This window comes from Pagrus pagrus, assembly GCF_965226575.1.
Source record: "Pagrus pagrus genome assembly, chromosome: 10".
Lineage (NCBI taxonomy): Eukaryota > Metazoa > Chordata > Actinopteri > Spariformes > Sparidae > Pagrus > Pagrus pagrus.
This window is the reverse complement of record NC_140194.1, coordinates 11,621,188-11,636,899: the sequence shown is the minus strand read 5'-3', so window position 1 is coordinate 11,636,899 and position 15,712 is coordinate 11,621,188. Positions and strand designations below refer to the sequence as shown.

The 15,712-nt window shown below is 40.3% G+C and overlaps 1 protein-coding gene and 1 long non-coding RNA gene across 2 annotated transcripts; one reads left to right on the top strand and one right to left on the bottom strand.

Moving 5' to 3' along the window:
- Nucleotides 1-875: 875 nt before the first annotated feature.
- LOC311263657 lies at nucleotides 876-5,388 on the bottom strand. The gene is made up of 3 exons (XR_014623376.1): nucleotides 5,117-5,388; nucleotides 4,447-4,616; nucleotides 876-4,342 (listed from the first exon to the last, which is right to left on the bottom strand). It is a non-coding gene; the product is annotated as an uncharacterized lncRNA (long non-coding RNA).
- Nucleotides 5,389-12,123: 6,735 nt separating this feature from the next.
- On the top strand, nucleotides 12,124-14,780 carry nr2e3 (nuclear receptor subfamily 2, group E, member 3). The gene is made up of 8 exons (XM_084365050.1): nucleotides 12,124-12,324; nucleotides 12,569-12,719; nucleotides 12,858-12,961; nucleotides 13,062-13,325; nucleotides 13,493-13,680; nucleotides 13,774-14,014; nucleotides 14,093-14,198; nucleotides 14,333-14,780. The coding sequence occupies exons 1-8, from the start codon at nucleotides 12,249-12,251 to the stop codon at nucleotides 14,463-14,465; spliced, it is 1,263 nt and encodes a 420-aa protein (XP_084221176.1). The 5' UTR covers nucleotides 12,124-12,248; the 3' UTR covers nucleotides 14,466-14,780.
- The last annotated feature ends 932 nt before the right edge of the window (nucleotides 14,781-15,712 follow it).

Sequence of the window (15,712 nt, the reverse complement as noted above, 5' to 3'; positions counted from 1 at the left end):
TGGTGAGAAGTCCGGTGTTGTTTCTTATTCCTCAAAGTGCAGCTGGAGACCTGCCGGGGTACCCTCCGGCAGGAACAATCCATATAACAAGCGTCAATTGTGCCCGAGAGGAAAAGGTCCATAAAACTACACAAAAACTTAGTAATATTCCTTCATGCTGCTCGTCCGCTGCAATCCAAGTGTCCTGAAGTGGCGACATCCAGAGTTTACTCGAAACAACGTCATTTAGTACATTTTTATAGCCTAAACAGTCACTATGCTATATCTGCCTGGAGGCACGCTCCGCATTCACGGGAGTCTCCCCTCACCGCCGATTGCACTACGGAAGCCGAGCCAGACAAGATGAAGGAGACTCGCGATAGATACCCGCCGGTATTTACATCCTGCTGTGAGTGTCAAAGTTTCAAATCACTAGTGCAAGCAGATCCCTCTTGTGTTTGTGTGTCGCTCGGTCGCTCACAGCTGGATGTAAATACCGGAGTGTATCTATTGCGAGTCTCGTTCATCTTGTTCGGCGCAGCTTCCCTAGTGCAAACGCTGTGAGGGAGACTCGCGTGAACGCGGAGCGGGCCTCCAGGCAGCTATAGTATAGTGACTGTTTAGGCTAAAAAATTTTACTAAATGACGACGTTTCGAGTAAACTCTGGATGTCGCCACTTCAGGACACTTTGATTACAGCGGACGAGCAGTTTGGAGGAATATTACAAAGTTTTTGTGTAGTTTTATGGACCTTTTCGTCTCGGTCACCACTTATGCTCGTTATATGAACTATTGTTGCCGGAGGGAAGCCCTGCGGGTCTCCAGCTGCACTTTGAGGAATAAGAAACTACACCGGACTTCTCACCAGCATGAGGGTGAGTCGATAATGACTGAATTTTGTTTTGGAGTGAACTATTCCTTTAAATGAAATACGATCGATGTGGCATGCAGTAAAGTTGGAGCCGACCTGTTAAAGAATTGCACTGTAAAATTAGTTTGCCGAGCAAATTAAAAACATATCGAGAACAGTGCGGTGGTGTTTTGACAGTCACAAACGCAGAAAGTATGACAATAAAAAAACGGAAACTATGTATCACGACACCCCCCTTGAGTAGGCAAGGCTAAACCTCCGGAAAAACCATTCGTGTGGTAAAATTGGAGGGATGCTTGGGAAGAAACACACAAGAGGGACCCTCTTCCAAGGCCTGCAGACATCGTGATATCAAAAATGAAAGAAATTACAACAGCAGAAAAGTAAAAAAAAAAATAGGCAGACTGTGACAGCACTCGCCAGTGAGCAAAGATCATCTTCCAACTGCATCAGTCAGGCAAAGCTTGAAAGCTGCTTTGGGCTGCCAGTTCATCACAGGGCTGACATATAGGGACAAACAACCGTTAACGCTTACAATAACACCTACGGGCAAGTTAGTGCGACCGAATAACCTAACTTGCATGTCTTTGGATTGTGGGAGGAAGCCGGAGTACCCGGGGAGAACCCACGCAGACACAGGGAGAACATGCAAACTCCACACAGAGAGGCCAGGCCGAGTCTCGACCCAGGACCTCCTTGCTGTGAGGCAACAGTGCTAACCACTGCGCCACCGTGCTGCCCCCTTTGAAAGAATTCTGCATCAAAATTAGAGTGCCGAAAAAGTTTAAGACTTATGGACACCAGCGAAGCGAATTGGACATTATATACATGTGGTGGTGGGAAAGCTCACACACAGGGCAGTCAAATATGGGACCATCACAAAAAATCCAAAGGCGAATGAAACCAGTGAACTGAGATGGACATTAAATGAAATACGATCGATGTGGCATGCAGTAAAGTTGGAGCAGACCTGTAAAAGAATTGCACTGTAAAATTAGAGTGCCGAGCGAATTAAAAACAAATTGAAAACAGTGCGGTGGTGTTTTGACAGTCACAAACGCATAAAGTATGACAATGCAAAAACGGAAACGATGTATCACGACACCCCCCTCGAGTAGGCAAGGCTAAACCTCCGGAAAAACCATTCGTGTGGTAAAATTGGAGGGATGCTTGGGAAGAAACACACAAGAGGGACCCTCTTCCAAGGCCTGCAGACATCGCGATCTCAAAAATAAAAGAAATTACAACAGCAGAACAGGAAAACAATTGGGAGACTGTGACACAACTCTCCAGTGAGCAAAGACCAGCTTCCAAATTTAAGACGTATCGCAAACAGCGACCCGAGATGGACGATAAATACACGTGGCAGTGGTCAAATTTATACACAGAGGAGTCACAAACGAGACATTCACAAGAAGTCAAAAGGCGGAAGAAACCAGTGAACCGAGACGGACATTAAATGAAATACGATCGATGTGGCATGCAGTAAAGTTGGAGCCGACCTGTAAAAGAATTGCACTGTAAAATTAGAGTGCCGAACTAATTAAAAACATATCGAAAACGGTGCGGTGGTGTCTTGACAGTCACAAACTTATAAACTATGACAATACAAAAACGGAAACTATGTATCACGACACCCCTCTCGAGTAGGCAAGGCTAAACCTCCGGAAAAACCATTTGTGTGGTAAAATTGGAGGGATGCTTGGGAAGAAACACACAAGAGGGACCCTCTTCCAAGGCCTGCAGACATCGTGATATCAAAAATGAAAGAAATTACAACAGCAGAAAAGTAAAAAAAAAATAGGCAGACTGTGACAGCACTCGCCAGTGAGCAAAGATCATCTTCCAACTGCATCAGTCAGGCAAAGCTTGAAAGCTGCTTTGGGCTGCCAGTTCATCACAGGGCTGACATATAGGGACAAACAACCGTTAACGCTTACAATAACACCTACGGGCAAGTTAGTGCGACCGAATAACCTAACTTGCATGTCTTTGGATTGTGGGAGGAAGCCGGAGTACCCGGAGAGAACCCACGCAGACACAGGGAGAACATGCAAACTCCACACAGAGAGGCCAGGCCGAGTCTCGACCCAGGACCTCCTTGCTGTGAGGCAACAGTGCTAACCACTGCGCCACTGTGCTGCCGCCTTTGAAAGAATTCTGCATCAAAATTAGAGTGCCGAAAAAGTTTAAGACTTATGGACACCAGCGAAGCGAATTGGACATTATATACATGTGGAGGTGGGAAAGCTCACACACAGAGCAGTCAAATATGAGACCATCACAAAAAATCCAAAGGCAAATGAAACCAGTGAACCGAGACGGACATTAAATGAAATACGATCGATGTGGCATGCATTAAAGTTGGAGCCGACCTGTTAAAAAATTGCACTGTAAAATTAGTTTGCCGAGCAACTTAAAAACATATCGAAAACAGTGCGGTGGTGTCTTGACAGTCACAAACGCAGAAAGTATGACAATAAAAGAACGGAAACTATGTATCACGACACCGCCCTCGAGTAGGCAAGGCTAAACCTCCGGAAAAACCATTCGTGTGGTAAAATTGGAGGGATGCTTGGGAAGAAACACACAAGAGGGACCCTCTTCCAAGGCCTGCAGACATCGTGATATCAAAAATGAAAGAAATTACAACAGCAGAAAAGTAAAAAAAATAGGCAGACTGTGACACCACTCGCCAGTGAGCAAAGACCAGCTTCCAAATTGAAGACATATCGCAAACAGCGACCCGAGATGGACGATAAATACATGTGGCAGTGGTCAAATTTATACACAGACGAGTCACAAACGAGACATTCACAAGAAGTCAAAAGGCGGAAGAAACCAGTGAACCGAGACGGACGAAGATGATCGATGTGGCATGCAGTAAAGTTGGAGCCGACCTGTAAAAGAATCGGTAGGACACTCACACAGCCCTCTTCCACGGCACTACGGTGCCATCCATTAAAAAGGACAACGAGGAAGTGTCAAGTTAGCAGAAAATGGAAATACTTAAGTAAAGCACAAGACCTCAAAGTTGTTCTTGGGTGCAGTACTTGAGCAAAAGTACAACATTTAGAGTTAAAGTGTGAGAGAGACGAGTGTACAGACAGAAAAAGAGGAAAATCAGGAGAAATGTACTGTGTGTATGTGTGTTGGATTTGAGAGAGAGTAAAGAGGAAAGCAGAGAAAGCAGCAATTTTTGAAAAACATACACTACTCAAAATGAGTCAGGGATAGTGGGATATTTTAGTGTTTCACACACTGAATTTTTGTTTGTTTTGTGAATATTAATCCCCAAAATTAAAGCCACACATTAAATTTGACAAAGAACATGCATATATGAACCCATATCCCTGATTTTGAGTAGTGTAGTTTATATTCAGCACGTAGATCCCTACTTTTAAGACGTCTTGTTCCGGATTTCACAGCAAACAGGTGTTTCCTCCTGCTTCCACTCCTTCCCGTCCACTCGGCGATCACATTTTGTATAGCCTAATCAAGACAAGACAAGACAAGACAAGATGATGAGAAGTCAAACACTGTTTGCTTGACGCAAGATCTGAACATTTCCTAGATTGAAACCACAAGAATCTTACCGCGAAACATGTGTCTGCGTCCCTTTCCACAAGCGATGGACGTTTCCCCGCGTGTCTCTGAAGAGATGAAGTTGAGAAAACTCTTCAGCGACGAGCAGAAAACTGATAAACTTGTTTTCCAATCCGGACTGATCCAGTAGTGTGACTGCTCAGCTGTGTTTCCAGGGTATCTATGGTTCCGATCAGAGATCAAAGCAGCAGAGTGTCACGAGCGGATTCGAACAGAAACAAAGCAACACACGACCCCCCCCCCAGCAACCGAACACACACACACGCACGCACTATACACATACGTATAATGTAATATCATTACCAAGGCCCAAATATCCCCCCAAAAATTGATTTCGTGTGTCGCATTAATATCTGCGGATTTATAATAAACAGTGTTGTCCATCCACTCAAACATTCAGCAGCTACAATATCGTTGGACTAAATATTCATGTGAAATATGTAAATCAAACTTATTGTTGCTAAATGCAGTGAAATACACGTCATTTAGAGAAACTCCTCATACTCAGAAGAGATCTTCAGTGACTGAAAATGGAAATACTCAAGTAAAGCACAACAACTACCTCAAAGTTGTTCTTAAATGCAGTACTTGAGCTGAATTTTTAGTTTGTTTTGTGAATATTAATCCCCAAAATGAAAGCCACACATTAAAAAGTCTTACCGCGAAACATCTGCGTCCCTTTCCCCAAGCGATGGACGTTTCCCCGCGTGACTCTGAAGAGATGAAGTTGAGAAAACTCTTCAGCGACGAGCAGAAAACTGATAAACTTGCTTTCCAATCCAGACAGATCCAGTAGTGTGACTGCTCAGCTGTGTTTCCAGGGTATCTATGGTTCCGATCAGAGATCAAAGCAGCAGAGTGTCACGAGCGGATTCGAACAGAAACAAAACAACACACGAACCCCCCCCAGCAACCGAACACGCACGCACGCACGCATGCACTCGCGCGCATACACATACCTATAATGTAATATTAGTACAAAGGCCCGAATATTTAGTAGTTTTGGAGAAAAAATTCAAACTCAGAATTTTAATATTTACAATATTATAGAGCCAACAATACAAACTCTGAAATGTTTATTTTTTTCATAACTGAATAAACAGGCTGTTCTCAGAGGAAAATAATGTCCCCAGACCACTGTTTGAAGCTAGAAAGGTGGCCGGGTCCGCCACATATAAACAAAGTAAAGCAGTGTGAAATTGTGTTGCAGTCCCAAAACTGCATAATACACCTTTCATTTTCAGGATATATCTTATCAATAATTAAAATTGTAATTAACACATTTGTAAATGGCCTCCATCTACTGCACCTCTATTATTTAGTGCCCTCTTGTTGTCTGATGTCTAGTTCACCCCAAAATGAAAATTCAGTCATTATCTACTCGCCCTGATGTCGATTAAAAGTCAAGTGAAGTTTGGTAGTCCACAAAGTATTTCTGGAGCTTAATAGCAAAACAGTGTTGCACATTGAATTGTTTTAAACTTAAAAAAAAAAAAAAAAAATGAAAAACCCCCCACAAAATAGCTCCATAAGCTCTCCCTGCGAAGCCCCAAGATCCCACATTGATTTAAAAACAATTACTACAAACAACAGCGACAAAATTAATTTAATTAATTACTATGTTAATACATCTACTGCACCTCTAAAATTTGGTTTCCCCTTGTCGTATTTCTATGGCACGGAGTTTAAAGTTTCTACTCACGTTACTTCAGATGTTGCCATACCTGTTTTCACCCCTTATCAAGTAAAAGTACAACTACAAATATTGAACAGATGTCCCTCTGGTATCTCACTGTATTGCACTTTCCACTTCACCTCATGCCATGGTTAAACTTTTCCATCCTGATTGACTTTCAGTTTGATTTTATCAGTGTAAATGAGAAATAAAAAACAAAATTAGTGAAAAGTAACAATGCGGTGTTCACTCGTTGCAATAAAGGAGGCACAGGCCTCAGACACTGGTTTTCATGATGGAGAGCAAATCCTACATCATTTTCAGGACACGTTTGAGTTTTTGGATTGCTCAAAACAGTGTGCAATCTTAAATATTCTGTCTGAGTCTGACAGCTTTTCTTGGATACATAAAGCGAAATATTAAACCATGTTTATTTTTTAACAAATACTAGACTTGCTGCTACTATCACGTTGCACGTACTGTCACTTTTGACTTTTTAATCTGGCTTTTAATTGCTAATGTTTATTTTTTACTTATTTTATTATCCTTATTTTATTATTTTCTCTTTTTATCTGTAATTTTTTTTCTGTCCTACAACCAAACTTCCCATCAGGGCCTCAATAAGGGCTTATCACATCATATATCATATCATATCTCATCTTATTTTTTCTCAGACGCTGATTTGAGCAGAAGAAAAAAACAAACTGGGTCAAATTTAATGATGGATGTGACCCAGACAATCTTATTACTGTAACTGTACTGTAATATGTAAGCCTATAAATGTTCCAGTCTCACACACATCATCTCTGACTCATCAGCTGTAGGTTTGCTCAGCTCTGATCAGCTACATCCCTGTGACCACACGTTTATACACAGTCAAATGGCTTCTGTCTCCCTCTAGAGGCCAACCTTTGATCTACAATGTTGATCGGGCTGTAATGCTGAAAAAGTGACTGAAGATTTCAGCATGACCTGTGCAATTACAGGTGAGACAAGACTCACTATCCAGGGGCTCCTGACAAATACAGAAAAAAACATTGTCAAACCTGAAGCTGAAGTTCAAGGTGATTTATTTATTATTTTAACACAGGGTTGCACAATGAAAACAAAGTTTGTAACAAAGAACATACTGTATATACAGTTACTTAGGCTATAAACATGATATATAAACAGGCATACACTCAGGAAATAGTTCTGTGCATTTTAAATTTGCATCAAGGTGAATGTTAAATAGCAGTAACAAGATGGTGATGATCATGTGTTCAGCAGCTCCTCATTTAAAGTTTGACATCAGGTAAACAATGTCACTGTCCATCAACTTTGAGTACGTGTGAGCAACAAGCATCAAAAACTGCTAACTTTAAAAAAAAAAAAAATTCAAATTTCAATAGATATTGATAGAATAATGTGAATTTGTCCATCCATGATAATCTTGTAGTGAAAATCTGGTATGGTGACAACCCTAACAGAGAGTACACCCTTGAATATGATACATTATCTTTAAATTTAAATTCTGCTGCACAAGATATTTAGATCATGCTTAGCTCTCATTTTGATATTCAGAATATCATAAGACAACACAAAATAACAAGGCGGGTGGATAAATGTCTGACAAAATGTACATTTGGCTGTCAGAAAAGTAAATGATTTGAGTCTGAAACAATGCACTGACGTCACTGTCCATTTAAAATGAAGTTTCTGGCAATTTATTTGTAATCTTATCCAGCCAAAGAATCTGAGCTTTTATTCACAGGACATAACCAAATGAGCTTCCCTGTTCCCTTGTCAGCGATTACATGGATTTTACAGTCTCACTGACTGGTTAATGTACCTGTTGAATTGAGTGGAGATGACTCTGATATGGACTGAGACAACTGATTTTCTCATTGTGTGGATTACAGCAGTGGCAACAGATGGCAAGGCGGGGCAATCCCCGGAGCCATAGTGCTGACACCTCAATCCTTCTACTTCATCTGACTAGGGGGGAACCCTGAACCGGGCCTAATGATGCAGGCTTGGTTAACTATTCCCTGCAGACACTTGGAGCCAGGTAGACATGCTGAGTGCAGTGCAACAGAAGATTATGATGTTATAACAGGGCACACATAAGATTATCTTACTTGGACATTTTAATGTTCAAGTAAGTGGACGTCTTTATTCATTTGAAATCGTAAACTTTACATTTAAGGTCTTTACAGTTTTGTACAGTTTTGTACAGGCTTGTACAGTTTTTGTTTTCAGAGTTTGTTTTATGAGAGTTGCTTTGTTATTTCTTTTTTTTAATGCCAGTTGCAAGTTGTCTAACCAATACATCGTTTTGTTATATAACTAGAACATTGCATAAGGTTTATGATTTAAAAGCTTACAATAAAAAATACAAATACATTATGACACACTTTACATCTTATACATTTGAGGCAGCTGCCCCCTATGCATAAAGAGGACAGCAACAACTTTAAAAGTTAATCTCACTCTTTGACAATAGCTGACATTCAAGGAGATTATATCAAAAAGCTGCTTAAACCCATACAAAGATTTGTGAACTAGCATTCAAGGGCATCCTCTGAAGGACAATAAAATAATACCTTGCACATTTGTGTCTGCTGCAGTTCATGTGCCTCAAGTCAGTGTGTTTGAAAATATGCAGAAAGGTAACAACACTTTTAAACTAATGAACAGCTGATCTGTCTGATCTGCCGAGCGACTGATCCAGGGGTTTTACTAGTGACGTGTGTCCAATCACCTGCAGGGCCCTGTCATCATAAATGTTTCCACTAATTACATAATCATCCAGCTGGCTCATGGCGGCGAGCTGCTAAAGATTAGCTGTGCATCTGCACAACAATCACAGGGCTGAAGGGTGAAGAAACGTGACAGTTATCCCCGACAGGCAAGACCTCAAAGCAGCACTTTGCTGATGGCAGCAGCATCTTACCCGTGCTGACAACTGGACAGTCAGGCACCCAAAAAACAAAAACAAAAAGGACTATATCATGTTTCACTGCGATGTAAATCTTTAAAGTTAGGCTTTGCTTATATTCGTAACTCATTTAGACAATACATAATATCAGTGTAAAGGTATTACCATCGATCACAAACATTAAAATTTTAAATGATCTGAAACTTCCAACTAATTATTTTCCTCCAAGATGACCTTTTAAAATTCACCATACATGTAAATTTCCTGCCAAATAATGTGAAGAACAAGATAAGCAGCTCACCCCTGACATGTGAGTAACACCTGTGTTATGTAATCTGATATGAGACTCCAGATTACCATACTCAGTACTGCTTAGGTCAGTAGAAATGTGTATTTTAGGCTTATCCACGGAGTAGATTTAGGTAGGTGTAGGTGTTTTCAGTGCAAATTTATACCGCAGCCGAACATGTGGTGTAGTGCGAATGCAAATGGCCACCAATTTTTTTGATTGTTGACAAAATTAGTTGGGAAGTGGATTGTGATCTCAAGTAGTTATTGAAGGTTCATTTAAGATATTCTGATGCCAGGTTTGAACTATTTTAACTAATTTTGACTGATATAATGGTTTTGAATCCAGTCTGGATACAAAGTATTGAAGGTCCGTTGGCCTCGGAGGGTTTATAATGAACATATTCGTATAAATTCAGTTTCATTTGCTTTGGGCATGTGTGATAGTCAAATTGTTGTCTGTTGTACACAAGGCAAAGCTGGACAAGTTTCTATAGCACCTTCAAAACACGGTGATTTACATACTGTACATTTTATGTAAAGCGAAGTGCAAAGTGCTTTACATAAACAACAACAGCTTTAGACAGAATGTACAAACTCAATGAGGAGATAAAAATTAATTATAGTTGAACAAATTGAAATTAAATAATTTATTAAAGCAAATAAAAGTGCAGTGCAGGCATTTAATCAATCAAAGGCACAGGAAAACAGGAAAATAAAATGATGTAAGATCATCAGGAGGTTGGAAATGCAGCTTCACTGAGTTCTGACTTGAGGTAATATTAACAAAACTCAAACAAATCAGAAACATACTTTTTTCTTCTTTTTTTTTAGATCCAATTTCTGAATTACGTTGTCCCGTTTCAGGATTATAAAACTGATTCGGACAACAGGTCTCTGTGTGTGTGTCTGCCCGCATGCGTGTAGACAATGCTCGTAGACAGGACCTAATTTGTAATCCTTTTATACACCAGTTTAGGCAAACAGAAAGAGCTCTGTTTTCAGTACTTTGTTGTTTTCCTAAAATCAAGAGTGACTTAATAAGGATTACAGACAGAAAGCATTCTGTGGACACGAGACATCACTATCTTTAGTGTCTTTGCTACTTTTGATCTGATTAAAGAGCTGAACTGGATTTTATTAACCATATGGAATAATGACTGCGGCTCCCAATCTAGTGTGTTTAGTGGGGTTGTGCACTTCGGGTCGCTAATTAGGTGGACAGAGCAGTCACCATATGGCAGAAGAATGGAATTAAGGGTCAACTTGTGTCTGCTCTTTCAATCTCTGCACTAATTGTTTTTCTTCTCATCACCCCCTTTCGTGAGGAGGGCACATTTCATGGAAGGTTAAGCCACTTTGTTGATTTGGGGTGGCTGTATTCATCCTGAGGCCATTAGTGTCAGTGACAGGACCAATATGGCACAGAGGGAACGTCTTAACTACCCCGTTAACCCCACAACCCTGTTGACAGGAGAGCGAGGAACATATGTTTACTCGGAGTCGGACAAATAATCCATACTGCAATGTTCTGTGATTGACATTCTTGTTGATTTATTTTCGTCTTGAATTTGACTGCTACTCAAAGTTCACTACTAGCCAACAAGCGAACTCACTCGTGAGTGAACTTCTAAAATGTGGACAGTAGTTGACGACTCATGGATGATTTGAGCCAGCATCAACCAGATTTAAAACAAGGTCGATAACATGAAGCATTTTGCTTGTACATGTCTGTCTGTAGCTTTTCCTGTAACATCTAGTAAAAACAAGATATATATTTTACGCACCTAAAGAGACATCTACACAATGATACACAACACTACAAACTACCACTTAAACACTTTATTGGTAACAACAAGTCAGTCAGCCAGTGACAACACATTAACTAGTCAATGACCATCAAGCAGAATTTTGTGACTAGTTTAAAGTAGTTATAATAATAATTTGCTGTAAGTCATGATTATAAATACAGTAAAAAAATGTTGCATTTATGCTACATATAGCACAACAAGTATTTATTTTTTGATTATTTTTTTATTTTTTTATCTGTGATGACATTAGATTAGAGTTTGGATGGGACATCTCTGGATGTGCCTGTGAAAACAAATCTTCCTCTGGGATGACAAAATCTAAATCTAAATTACTGCATTAGGCAGATCTACTAAAACGGGTACAAAATATCTTAAAGCAATAATAAAATGGTAAATGAGAGATGATTAAACACTGGCCTTTTGACTGGCATAAGTGAGGACACGCTACATAAAACACAATTATTCATCTGATCTTGGAAAGGCATGATGAGAAATGACTGAACAGGGAACAATCTAAACAGTGACAATTACAGTAACAATCCAGAGACACTTGTGCAGCTGTGGAAGTCATCCAAGAGCGGAGTGGGTTTCCTTTTTTCAGTGTTCACCGTTGTTTGAGACAGTCCTCCCTGTAAGTGGTGTGACTGATTGATTTACCCTTATAGACAGTAAAGATTAAGAGGATGACAAATCAGCATTTGCTTACACAGCGCCTGGCGCTAATCTCCTTGTCTTCCTCCAGAAAGCCCCCAGACGACTCAGGCTCGCGCACTCATTCTGGCAGAGAGAAGGAAAGAAGAAGACAAGAACTCTATTGACCCCTCCATTACATCGGAAACGGTCAGAGAAAGGACAACAGCGCTGGATCAATATCATTGAGCACACCTGGAGTAATTCACTTCAACTCTAGTTCAGTGGAAAGAGAACTACAAATTCTACATCTTTTGAGTTTTGGGAGCGTTGCCATGTGTCAGCACTTCACATGAAAAATGCTTTGATCCAGCAGGAGACAGAAGAGGAGATACTTCTGGAAGTAATCTTATATTTGTTTAAAACCTGTTCATTAAGTGAAGCTCACTCATTAGAACACCTGTCAAAATGGAGGACCACATGACCAATATGAGCACATTTTCTTCTGAAAACTCCAACGACTTCACAAATGGAACAGAAGCAGGTGAGCCATTAATCGTTGTAATATGAAACACCTACAGAAATGTGCCAACCAATGACAAGATCATTAAAAAAACACAGCATATGTTTTCTGTATAACACATTATATTGTCAGAGTATAGAAACAAAGAAAATAGAAGAAATTATTAAATGTATTCATAAAATTAAAAAAACATCAGTACAATTAAGTCTTCTGTTGATCCTTAAAGGAGTGTGAAATCATTTTAAGTATTTTTCTGTCCCTACAGATAACAGTTCAGTCCCTGGTAAAGCGCTTGGCCACGGGCTGCTTTGTAAAGTGTGTTCTGATTCAAGCAGCGGTAAACACTACGGCATCTACGCCTGCAACGGCTGCAGTGGCTTCTTCAAGCGCAGTGTCAGACGAAGGCTTATCTACAGGTGAGCAAAATTGGATTTTATAGAGGAATCAGAATTAGCATGTAGATAATGGAGAAATACGACGAGTGTAACAAGTAATTCTTTGTATTTTAACATAGTACTTCCTGCTGATTTTTTTTTTGTCGTTGTAATATTCAGGTGTCAGGCTGGAACAGGCAGGTGCCCTGTTGACAAGGCTCATCGGAACCAGTGTCAAGCTTGTCGACTAAAGAAGTGTCTCCAGGCTGGCATGAACAAAGATGGTGAGAAAGCACTAAATGAACTGATTGTGTAGAGTGTCTGTGCATATATACTTTCTGTCAAAATGGTCTAAACCCTTTTCTTTACTGTTTCCTTTGGCAGCTGTGCAGAATGAGCGACAGCCTCGAAGCACAGCGCATGTCAGTCTCGACTCTATCTGTGTGGATACTAAGAAGGAGCACCTTGCCACTACACGGGACCTCACCTCCTCTGCCCCCTACTCATCGGTCATCTGCAGACCTCTGGTCACCTCCTCTGTCACCACCTCGGCCGCCACCCAGCCCTGCAGCAACCCCAGTAACAACCACCGCTTTATGGTCAGCCTGCTGACTGCAGAGACCTGTGCAAAACTGGAGCCTGAGGATGGTGAGATCATGTTACAGAAGTTAAATTAAGGTGGACATTAAGGTGGGGTTTGGCTTTAAGGATGATGTAAATTTCAACATAAATTTAGAGTGGTCATGTCTGAATTGAAAAAATATTGTACTGCCAGTAGCTTACACATCTGAATAACTTTTTTTTCTGTTGCACAGTGGAGGAGAATATTGATGTGACAACCAATGATTCAGATAGAGACCGGACTCCCTCCGACTGTCGTATGTCCCCATACACCTCCAGCTGTTCAGAGAGTATATATGAGACATCGGCACGGCTCCTCTTCATGTCTGTCAAGTGGGCAAAGAATTTGCCTGTTTTCGCTCACTTGCCATTCCGAGACCAGGTGAGGCCGACTTGTATATCGACCTAATCCGTTTTATCATACATGAAATCGTGTGTGAGACTGATGACATGTATTTTTTTGTGACGTCCTCAGGTGATTCTCCTTGAAGAAGCTTGGAGCGAGATGTTCCTCTTGTGTGCCATCCAGTGGTCCCTGCCCATGGACAGCTGTCCTCTTCTGACTCTGCCAGATCTTTCTCCCACACAGCAGGCCAAGATCTGCCTCCCCACAGCCGACCTGCGCATCCTGGAGGAGGTTTTCCATCGCTTCAAGGCCCTGGCTGTTGATCCTACTGAGTTTGCCTGCCTGAAAGCCATTGTACTGTTCAAGCCAGGTGAGTAGTTATTCCTTCAGTAATATGTATATGTTATTAAATAGACAATGTAACTAATGTCTGCTGTTTGACTTGCAGAGACACGCAGCCTCAAAGACCCAGAGCAGGTGGAGAATCTTCAGGACCAGTCACAGGTGTTGCTTGGTCAGCACATCCATTCAGTTTATCCCAGCCAAAGTGCCAGGTAAGCCTGCTGCAACTCTCTGACACACAGCAAAGATCTTCAAACATAAAAACATCTGGAGCATTTGAAATTAATCAAATAAAAGCCTGAACATAAACATGAACTTCTTCTTCTCTTTGTTGTTGTTCATAAAGGTTTGGGAGACTTCTACTTCTGCTGCCGTCCCTCCACTTTGTGAGCTCTGAGAAAATAGAGCAGCTGTTCTTTCACAGGACCATCGGCAGCACACCCATGGAGAAGCTGCTGTGTGACATGTTCAAAAACTAACCAAGCATCGAGGGAAGCCGAGGGACACCCGCTAAGAAAACACATTAAACCAGCTCTAAAGCAACATGATATGTGGTTGTATATTTCACAATTATGGCATGATAATTAATTAAGCGCACAGTGATTCAGTGATTTTTGGACCATGTCTTTGTAAATATTACGATTTTGTTATTAAGAACCAGACATACCGAATTTGTTTGTGTTGATACTTAGTTGCAGGGAAAAGTGTTTTTTATTACAGTATATGAAAATGAGGATGTGTTTTAAATGTCAGTATTTATCTTCAATAAATATGGAAATTTTGCATTTAATGTTCATCTCCAGTCATTTTATACATTCTTTATTTGGTTTTACAGAAACACAAGAGAGCATGACATATAAAATGCTCCAAAGAGAAGACAATATTCATATATATTATATATATATATATATATGTATATATATATATATATAAGACATTGCATTAGGCCTACAGATATGAGAAAATATGCTGAGGTTATTTAAAAACCATGCACCTCTGGCACGTTTATTTTTCAATCTTAACTGTCGCACTCTGTACATATCTTGGTCACACATCTTTAATAGACACATTTTGTTGTAATTCTCACCAAAAACCTACTTGCTATGTGGAGTAGTAACAGGTCATAATTAGGGTTAGACCAAGTATGGACCCTGGCTGATTATCGGGACCAATATTCAGCATTTTCCAATCATTGGTATCCTTGATTTTTCTGTCAGATTGTCGATAAAATAAAATTTTAAAATGTGCTATTTCGGCTCTGATGCAACATCCTCTCACACAATGTCCCACCTCCTACAAAATGAATACAACAATCAAATAAATGTAGTGGAGAGGAAGTGTAAAGTGGCAGAAAATGGAAATGCTCGAATGAGTACCTCAAAATTGTACTTAAGAACAGTACTTGAGTAAATTGTACTTACATTTTCCATCAGTGGTTGTTTGAAATTTTGACACAAAAAGATTAATTTTTTTACTGCAAATTAATATTGGTCCATAAATATCAGTTTTCAGTCTCCTTGATTTCTTATAACTGGTATCAGCCATGAAAAAGCCGTATCGGTCGAGCCCTATTTATCATTTTTTAAAACTCTTGCCTTCAAAAATCCAACATTGGTCTGGATCTAATATGACCTGTGTAAGCTACAGGACAGTAGGATTCATCATGGATAAAGAGCTTACGGAAAGACAAGATCAGCAGTTTTCTTTCCAAACACAGTTCCTGGAT

Bases quoted from the DNA above. Each gene is read 5' to 3' on its own strand.
- nr2e3 (XM_084365050.1), top strand. From the start codon at position 12,249: ATGGAGGACCACATGACCAATATGAGCACATTTTCTTCTGAAAACTCC. The intron at 12,720-12,857 runs GTGAGCAAAATT...TGTAATATTCAG, and splicing joins AGACGAAGGCTTATCTACAG to GTGTCAGGCTGGAACAGGCA. The intron at 13,326-13,492 runs GTGAGATCATGT...TCTGTTGCACAG, and splicing joins AAAACTGGAGCCTGAGGATG to TGGAGGAGAATATTGATGTG.